Here is a 10,587-nt window from a genome sequence, read left to right on the forward strand (position 1 = left end):
TGACAATAATAGATTAATTTAAAAATTACTTTGGAGGGACCAAAACCACCTTAAGTTAACTATCACAGTGCAAGGATTCAATGACATATTCAAGAATTTATTATATTAATTAAAAATGTCTGTACAAAATTTTAAATATTAAAGATATATATGTAAAATTATCTAAAGAGCAAACAAGATATACTTTTAAAAAATACAATACGAGGTAGTTTCCGTGAACTTATGCTAGGTTTGCTTCTCGGAATATTCATAATAGGTGTTTTACTCTATCTTTTAGAATATTTCATCAAAACCTAATTTTTTTTATTTTACCTCATACTTTTACATTATATCATACATCAGATTCTCTATATTTTCTTTTACATCATTTAAATATTATATTTATTAGTTAAAATCAAAGAAAAAAATTTAAAAACAAAATAGTAATAATAAAAAATAACTAATGGGAGAGAGAGGGAAAAATAGATAAAAAAGTATAAAAAAAATATTTAAAGAAGCTTTAAAAGATTAGCTACATTTGGTGAAAAATATATTAGTGTTAGAACCTATGTATTATAGCTAAATTTTTAGAGCACCAAATGGAGTTGAATTTTAAGTCCTTAGCTATTTATTTTTACATATTTGCTAGATTGGGAATGCTCTAATAAAATCATAAGAGTATAAAGTCAATCACTTTTACAAATAGAGAACTTATGAATCAATCACCTCCACAACCTCTGTCGTAGCCTCCACTTCCACCGCCATCTCTACTGCCACATCCACAAATAAAATGTAGTTTGATTGTCATTTTCAGCCTTATTTCTATTGTACCACACGATGCTTTTTTGATGCAAAATCGATGTTATTGCAACGCAATCATACAAACTTTATTTTTTTTTGCCAAAACAATATTTTTTAATGCAAAATCGATGCTCTTGTAAACCAATCATGAAAACTTAATTTTTTTTTTTTTTGCCAAAACGATGTTTTTTCGATGCAAAATTGATGTCAAATTGATGTTGTTTCGATGCTCTTGCGATGCAATCATTAAAACTTGATTTTTGGCCAAAACGATGAAAAATCAATGCTCTGCACTGAAATTTGACGAAAACTTTGGAGATTCATATCTTTTCACTCCAATATCTATTTCAAATTATTTTATCTTTAATTTTGGTATTTTTTTTAGATCTACAAGATTAGATAATGTAAAATCTTAAAATTTGTATTTAGAATATACAATTTCGATGATTCATGTTGGTGGAGGTGGCATTGTCAATGATGGATGTTTGTGGCTTCAATGGAGAAGACGATGTTAATGTCAGTGGAAGTATGGAGTGGTTGTGGTGATGCTATCGTGGAAAAGAATAAGAGAGGGGTGGAGAGAGTTTGAGAGATAGTTTTAGAAAGAGAAATTGAAAATGTTAATGGGAGGGACAATTGGATCCAATAATTACAAAATATGTCATTTTGAAGGTAGATAGTTATGGTGGCATATATAATAATTGTGATATTTCCCCACTCAAAACCATGACAATCCAAATTCAAATGAAAAAGACTAGAAAGTATAAAGAAAACCTTTTCCTCAAATTCTATAAAATTCTTTTGACGTTTTTATCTTGTTCTATTTTATAAAACTTCTAAATTCTACATATATGAAACAGTAAATTGAACTAAAAAAAATTACTTTATTTATTTTGCAAAATCCAAGTTCCAACCCGACCTATGAGAAAACTTAGAAATACAGTCCCTGAAAACAATTTTTAGACACATTAGTCAACATGTCCAAAAAAAAATGTTTAGGATAAAGCTTCCTAAATAAAATTATGAAGATTTTTGAATGGGTGGTGGATTTTGCTATAAAAAGAAAAGGATAGAAATTACAAGATTAAAGTGAAACAAAACATTTCCTTCAACTTTTCATATGATTTTGTGATAATTTTAGGTCCTCCAAGCAACTTGTAATCTGTCTAAAAAAACACACTTTTTCAACATTCAAACAAGAGAATAAAATATCTATTTTTTTCTTCTTTCATTTATTTTATAAAATCTGGGTTCCAAACAGAGGTGACAGTGATAAGTGGGAAACATTTTCATGTATCATTGTCCTAGATATATCAGTGATGGCCGGTGAATTGAACAGATTAAACACCATTTCTTTTAACAAAATATAACATCAATTCACATGTTTATATTCCAAGTGTGCCATGTCAGTGTTGTTATGGACTTGGAAACAGAGCTAGTTATATACCTAATATTCAAAATTAGAATTAAAATGTATTTATTTTTTGTTTCTTTGGAAGGAAATTGATCTAGAAGCACAACATTGATTTGATCACTTGACTAAAAAGGACTTATCTTCATTTCTCACAAAAATTTTGCTTTGACTTGTACAATGCCAACAATAATCTGAGTTTAACAAGTCCTATTTGGTGAAGCTATACATATTTTGGACAAAGGGCAACGCTATACATATTTAATTGAAGTATGCAGTTGAAGCCCTTATACCAAAGGAAGGTTTAAAAGAGAGCTGCTAATGGTTGTGAAGATGCATTGACACAAATCGATGATAATCGTTACTTTCGACTTTCAAACCACACAAAAGCAGGATCTCTTTGGGACAGGAGAGTTTTTGAAGACCAATTCCATCATACTTCATTGACTGAATAACTTATATATTCAAGGGAGGTTTGTACCTTTATATTTCTTCTATGAGGAAGCCGTTCACTTTTACTAGCGATGAGTCAAAAGTCCCTGAATTGAACCTGCAGCTCCACGACGCCTTCCCTGAACATTGGTACACAATATGAGTCATCATGCATATTGTCTTCTGATTTGTTTAGAAAATGAAATCTTACTCACCCTTTCGTTGTTAAATAAGTCATCGGCAACTGCTTCCATCTGCTTTCTTCTTTTCTCTTCTTTCACAAACTCAGTCATTTCCTCATTCCCATTGTCAGATTCTCTGTCATCAAGAAACAAACAAAGAAATAATATATCAAACACCTAAATTTACTTTAAACATCACAAAGGAGTTATAGTGGAAGGAAAATCTTACTTGTATGGATACTTTGAGAACGGAATCAGGTTGTGAAAGCTATTCCCAGATTCAGTATCTCTCTGCAGTTCAATTCCATATAAGGTTTAGGAGTAAAAGAAAAGCCAGAAGAATTACGTAATAAAATTCAATTAGTTTAACAATTACACAACCAACATTCATAATCAATAATATAAATGAATAGATAAGAACTCACATGATGATATATCACCATAAACTTACAATTAGATTTTAATTTAATATACATACATAATCATATCCTGCTTACATTACACATTTTGTAAACCTAAAAGAAAATAATTTTTCCTTCATATACCCAATTTTTATTTTTATTTTTATATTTGAATGTAACAAAAATCTATATAACCGAATAGGATAAACTGCAGACAAATCAAATTTAAAGTAGTTATAAAGCATGCAGTTTGGTACCAACGGGAAGTGGAGGAAACTGCACAATTACCTTTCTAAAGCGCTTGAAATTTATAACTTCATTGTTTACAGTACGGCTGATGGTAGAAGAAGGGATCATATCTCTTACAATTAAATTCTGACTGTAAATAATATCCAAGTTTTCACCTTCAGCCTCGCTAACCCTGTCATTTTTGACATGACTAATGGCACTACTGCCCCTAAAACTTGATATATTATTTTTCACAGCACAATCCTTCTGTCCATCCATGTTATCTACAGTTTCAATGACTGCTTCTGCACATGCAGCAGTCATCGGAGGAACTGGTGTTACAATTCCAATGACTTCTTCGGAATGTGCAGCAGCAGTCATTGGAGGAACTGGTGTCACAATTTCCATGACTTCTTCGGAATGTGCAGCAGCAGTTGCATGGACCGATGATGTTACAGCTTCAACTTCGGCTTCAGAATCTTCTACAATTGTCTCATCTGTGGAGCATGAGGATGATACAACTACTGCATCCAAAGATACATTAGAAATGTTACTTCAGTATAAAATGTATTGATGATACAAATAAACTTACAAGCATGATTCTAGAGAATAAGATCACATCTCTATAGAATTAGATGTCTAAACTACAGCAGAGGAAATGATTTCAAATGTATAAATTATTAAATTGTTAGTGAATAATTCTCATTTTTAAAGAAAAATACTTTATGTGCCTCATAAATCATGAAAATTATAAACTACATGCTATATGCAGGAGATGGATTTATATACTAATAGCTCAGAATAACAAAATATGTAAAGAAGGAACAGACGAACTATAAAGAATCTTTTTCTCAGAATAATGGAATGAAATATAAGATAAGTATTTAATTGAAACTATCATAATAATTAGGAATATTTTAGGGTTATCATTACATAGTGATAAGAATTTTATTATATTTCAACTCCTTCGATATAATTTCCTAGCATACATAGGATTGTAATTTTTAGAAATAGATTAAAATAGTTTTGCATTACAGTATTCAATTAAAATTATAACAGAATTATCCTTCTCTTCTGCTAATTTTTCTTCTTTCCTCTCTCTTTTCTACTCCTTTTCTCTCTAGTTTCCTCTTTCTTCCACTTTTCTCTCACTCTCTATACCGCCTTAAATTAGACACATCAGATTTAGCTTAGTTTGAGAGCATTCTACTCTCTACCAACAAGAAAACAAGAAACCCAAGGCCATTGACTTTTGGAAGCATTTGATCAGCTACAGCGCTAATTTGGGCAACAATTAACCAAATGAGCAGAGAATTTACTTTTTGTAAGAAACAGAAAATTGTTGGAAAGAGAGACAATATACAAAGCTGTAATTTATATAAACACAAGCAAAACAAACTCACGGCAAGGTGATATTAAAATGGATCGATCCAACGTCCCAGTTAAAATGGCACGTATCAAGTCTATTTCCTTCACACTAGATACTGCATTGAGTTTATTGAAGCAATCAAATTTGTAGGGTGACCCTCCAGGGATGACACAAACAACATAACTGTTCTCTTCATGCTTCGACTCCTGAAAAAATTCATTCAAAAGGTTTCAGATACTTCTGAAAGATGGGATAAGTTTGAACAATGTGAAGCATACAACCCTACTTTCTTCTAAGCAGACCCCACATAAAATAATTCCCTCAAGTTTTTATTTATTTTAATAAAAATAGGATAAAAATACTTTAAAAAAAAATCAACAACAACAATTAACATATGAAGCAAAATAGGCTGTCTTAAAAGAGAGATCCATACTTGACTGCTTGAACTAAACCCTTCAATGGAAAGAATCTTTGCTCCAGTTAGTTCTAAGAGGGACCGCAACTGATTCCGGTATTTATACTGTATTTGTAAGCAAGAACAAACCAAACAATTGAAATTAGATTGTAGTGATTATGTAGTTTACACAAGAATATACATCTTGAAGCTTTTAATCACATCCAGCCCTAAAATTTAAAAATTATTATGATTGTAGTTGACCCTCCTGCCTGTATGATTTGAGTGGATTGTTGTAATAGGCAAAATCAACTATCAACACAAAAGTTATAATGTATGCACATTATATATATATAGTCTTCTTAGAGATTAAAGGGAGAGCCAAAAGTTTACACTGTTTATCGAGTCCAACACAAACGTGTATCCTTCCATACAGTTTTCACGAGTTCCCTGGTCTGCAAGTTTGACTGATACACCTTCCACTGAGAGAGTTGGAGTATGGCTGATAAAGACCCGAATAGTCAATATCTATAATAAAAACTTACTAGCTTTGATTAGAGTGATCATTGCAAATCTACACAAAATAGTTAATATCTATAATAAAAACTTACTTGCTGCAGCTAGGGATTTCATTGCAAATCTTTTCTTCTGCAACTCTCTACAGAAAAATCAATACCAAAATAAGGAAAAGTTAAATAAACTATAGTAACATTTTTTAATGTACTTATAAATTTATGTAATCAAATAATATTTCAAACTGAATCTAAAAATATATTTGTTTACCTCAACCCAGCTAATCCGAACACAAGCTTTCTTTGCCACAATAGCATCTAGTAACTCTTCTCTAAGAGGAGTCAGCTCATCTTCAACAAGTATATGGGTGCACTTTTGATGGAAACTGTAAGTAATATCAGCACCTAGGATCAAAGCAGAAGATACCAAGTAACTCTCACTTTATGTGCTAATGCCAAGCAGTAGATGGAATCAAATGGGGTATCAAGAAATATTATGTAATGTTTTTAATCACGTGTAAAAAATCAATAAAATTACTTACAGACAGGATCCGTACTGACTTTGGATGAAGTCTGGTAGCCAAAGTAGAATGCGTAAAACTAGACTAACCTTATTAGTTTACTTGTAATGATAAAAATAGAATACAAAAAGTTACCATCTTAATGCTTACAACCAAGTACTCCAATAGCTAATTAAATCAGAAAAACACAAGTCTTTAATAATTTAAGACTAAAAGATCCAAAGAACCACCCATTTATCTGTAATTCATTCTTGCCCTTTTTTTCTAGGTGATTTTCCATACCTCTTTTTGTGCATATGAATTATGAATGTCAAGAAGTATACTATTGAAAAACTCAGTTCAAATGCCAACCAAATTCAGGTTTAACACAAAGTACATGCCAAGCTACTTAGGTTTATACTAACTCCCAAATCCCACGACTGTGTTAATATTTAACAGCAGAACCAACTACAGAGTCAATACTTGATTTGTAAAGTTAAAGGAGTTGAGGTGGGGTACTGAGATGCATACTATTTTATTAATTTAAAGAAATATCATATAATGAAGTTTTTATTTATGGTATTGGAAGCTTTCTACTTTATATATCTTTAGTTGAATTTGTTAATTGCTCTTTGTAAGCACTAAGCATTAGGTTTCTCTTATTAGTTTAAGAATATAATCTATAGTGGCAATAATACTTTAGAGATCATTGATATCCAGCAACCGATAAATTTATTAGCAGCAATATATGGACATTTTCTTTCAAAGGGAAACAAAATTTATTATAGGAAAAAAAATCAAAGATGAAACTTTTAGCAACTAATGTACCTGGTATAAAAAAGTTGCTAGCAGTATTTATTCACTAACCTATTGATGAAAGTTTATCTTTGAGGGGTTGATTCGCTTGGTTGGGTTCCAAAGAGTAGACCCAAATAATCAGTGGAACAAAAGAAAACCTGCCAATTTGTACACAAGAAATATGCACATGTAATTGAAATTTTTTGCTTGTTAATTCTGCTAAAAATACAACAGTAAATATTACTACATCTAGACCATCCAGCGGCAGCTAGGATTCAAAGAGACAATAATGTTGATAAACTCACAAGTTCTCAAAGAATTGTCCAACTTAATCCATCCAAAAACACTTTCTTACTTGTTGCTTTTGACAATAGCGACACTTAAAAGAGCAAAAAACAAGGGAGAGAAAGAAAGAATACCTGTACGTTGCATTACCAGTTCCAAATGAAATCAGGTTCCCATCTGTTAAACTTGTTTCTTTTCGTGGGAACTCATGGACTTTCTCCATTGACCCAAGGCTCTTGTTAATAAATGTTCCGTACTTTGAGCAATCTTTAATTCGAACTTTGTTGGACAAACTAGAAGTCTTCAGGGGATTAGCAGAAGCCATCTCCTCAACAAATATTTCTGCATGTACCCGAGAAACACCTTTGTCCTTGGTGATAATTATATCACACCCTATAGTGACATAAAAGGCCATACATAAAGTTTTCATTTAAAAAAAAAGTAAGAATAACAAAAAAAAACACTTCGTATTGCAACATTCTCATTTAGGGGATGCAGAGTATTTTCATATTCTTTTTCATCACTCTACAGTTTGTCAATTACATGGTTTTCAGGACAATCATTATACACTGTGGTTGTCACTTTCATGACTTCATATTGCAACTTTCTCCTTTAAGGGATGCACAATCATTATACACTGCAGTTGTCATTCTCATGAAAAAGAACAATAAAACAAAATAGATGGTGTCTTGTACCTTTGCGACCCACTTTGAACGAACCCTTTGCAGTGATATAGTATTTATTTTCACCTGTTGGGTAAACCATACTTGGTGATTCAGTAAAGAACTAAAGCCAATATAAATAAAACATAAAATCAAAAGAATAAAGGTCAACCAAAATCACAGTAAACTGTGCTGTAACATTGCATTTTTATTAAAGCAACAAAAAGTTAAATAAAGAGGATGGGAGATCCAGAGTAAGATAGAAGGCAACAAACCAAACTATCAAATCACAAAGAAAACCCAAAACCAGGAGACAAGACAACCGCATCCTTCAACTGAAATTAATTGCAATAGAGGGTAAGGGTATCCATCTAAAATCTCTAGGATTGATTTTTTTTTTCCTTTTATTTTCTTTTGTCGAAAGGGAAAACGGGCGGTGCCTCTCCCATTCCCAATACCCTTTGATCTTTTGCAATCCTGGGTACCACCAAGAGCGGGAAGTGTCCGACCCCAGTCTCTTTCAATCTTCAGCCCAGGGTTAGACAAATTTGAACCTAGTCCAATACATCAAATGCCCAAGACTGGAGCAAAGACCAATTAACTCCACTAAAGAAACAAAAAGATGGGAATTTGAACTCTCAACCGAAGGAGGGGCGATTTAAGAACATCCTAACCACTCCACTACACCAATTTAGTTATCTAGAATTGAAGTTGCTGTATAATGATTTCTATCCCATAAACTCAATCCATCCTGGGAAATGTTATTAAAATTTGTATCTTCAAATTCATATGAAAGAAACATTGCTCAATGCCACAAATCACATCCATTCTCTTGTTACTACCACAAGTCTTTCCCTACCACATAAACAAACTTTCCCTTTCTTCTTACACAGACACAAACCACATCAATGTAGGAAAACAAAAGAAAAGTGTACAAGTTAAACCACTTTTGGAGAGCATTGATAATCTATACAGATGAGTGTAAATATATTTTTATTTTTGGAAAGTAAAACAATAAATCAGCGTTGAGATTTTTGGTTTCTTTGCCTAATTTTTGTTGTGTAATAATAGAAAAAATAAAAATTAAAATTACAAAGACCATAATAAAGATTACGTATTTATTATTCAAATTTTCTAGGAAATAAATAAAAAGGAAAAATGAGAGAAGATTTCAGTGATATGGTAAGCTAACCTGGGGAGGGATCAACCGGGAAGAGACCAAAAACCATGGCTTTTATAGGTACTGTTAACTATCGAAATTCAAAACCACAACAACAAACTTCAGTATTTCTTGAAACTAATTTTACTACTCTACACTCCACAGTATAATCTGAGAAACACTACAAATTCACCATCGGAACCCAGCAAGCACCAAAACAAAACATAAACGTTTGTTCTTCTATTTTTAAACCCAAAAATATCGTGCCGCCACACCGCACCTAGCCTTTATATTTTTTAAATATATATTAATGTATTAAGAGTTTTTTTATTTGTTTAATGCTGTCTTTAATGTAATATTCTTATATTTAATATAATATTTTTATATTTAAAGATACTTAAATAAAAAAAAAGAAATAATTAAAAAATTAAAAATCTGATATTTTTTAGATGTTTTACAATAATAATTAGGGCTGGCAATTCGTATAAACGTGTTAGATTCGTGTTGACATGATTATGACACGACAACACGATTAGTTAAACACAAACACGACACGATTATTAAACATGTCAAAAATACGAACGCAAACACGACACGATTATTAAACGGGTTAACAAGACACGAATACGATAACACGATTAATCATAACTATATGAAAAAAAATCATAAAACATATGTAAATTATTCGTGTTATCGTGTCTAACACGATTATGACACGACACGATTAAGGTAAATACGAACACGACATGATTATTAAACGTGTCAAAAACTCAAACATGAACACGACACTATTATTAAACGTGTCGTGTTCGTGTTTACCTTAATCATGTCATCGTGTCGTGACCCAAATTACCACCCCTAATAATAATTATGTAAAAATAATAAACAATTAAATAAATTAAAATAAAATATTTTTTACATATTTTACAATGATAATTATTTAAAAATAATAAATAATTAAATAAATTAAAATATAATATTTTTTAGATATTTTATAATGATAATTATTTAAAAATAATAAAATCATATGTTTTATAACTTAAGTAAAATTTAATGGGGAAATAGTGGCAAAAGTACATAATGTTTTAAGAAACTAGTGATTTAGTACCCAATCTTTTTTTTGTGGCAATAGTACCCATTGTCCACTTTCGTTGGTTTCCGTCGGTACCCAGCCCAATTTCGTCTTATTTTGTCCACGTGTACAGTGGAGATTAATTCACCATTTAGTATTTCAAAAACCAAAATTTGAAATAAAAAAAAACATTTTAGTTAAAAACAAAATAAAAATAAACTGAAAATTAAAAACAATGGCATGTCCATGAACGACTGAAGAAGAACAAACCCAGAAAACACCCCATTTCGAAAACAAAACCCAAATAAATCCCCAAACCCAGCCACCATTTGCTACGAAAACGAAGAACTAGTTTTGCATTTTCATTTTCGAAGAGAGGGAACAAGACGATTTGCCCATACG

At 31.3% G+C, this 10,587-nt stretch overlaps 1 protein-coding gene across 3 annotated transcripts; it reads right to left on the reverse strand.

Moving 5' to 3' along the window:
- Positions 1–548: 548 nt before the first annotated feature.
- LOC133823970 (nibrin homolog) lies at positions 549–9,371 on the reverse strand. 3 transcript variants are annotated; one of them, XM_062256831.1, is made up of 14 exons: positions 9,147–9,371; positions 7,988–8,041; positions 7,427–7,685; positions 7,077–7,165; positions 5,981–6,114; positions 5,809–5,855; positions 5,591–5,699; positions 5,237–5,323; positions 4,838–5,009; positions 3,495–3,958; positions 3,035–3,096; positions 2,839–2,941; positions 2,673–2,763; positions 549–746 (listed from the first exon to the last, which is right to left on the reverse strand). In XM_062256831.1, exons 1-13 carry the CDS (start codon positions 9,181–9,183, stop codon positions 2,710–2,712), a joined length of 1,671 nt encoding a protein of 556 aa, XP_062112815.1. In that variant the 5' UTR covers positions 9,184–9,371; the 3' UTR covers positions 549–746; positions 2,673–2,709. The 3 variants fall into 3 exon arrangements, with proteins under 3 accessions (XP_062112815.1, XP_062112814.1, XP_062112813.1); XM_062256830.1 differs by having other exon boundaries at positions 549–749; XM_062256829.1 differs by lacking the exon at positions 549–746 and having other exon boundaries at positions 2,316–2,763.
- Positions 9,372–10,587: the final 1,216 nt, after the last annotated feature.

The sequence above is a fragment of the Humulus lupulus genome, chromosome 3, assembly GCF_963169125.1.
Source record: "Humulus lupulus chromosome 3, drHumLupu1.1, whole genome shotgun sequence".
NCBI classification, from domain to species: Eukaryota; Viridiplantae; Streptophyta; class Magnoliopsida; order Rosales; family Cannabaceae; genus Humulus; species Humulus lupulus.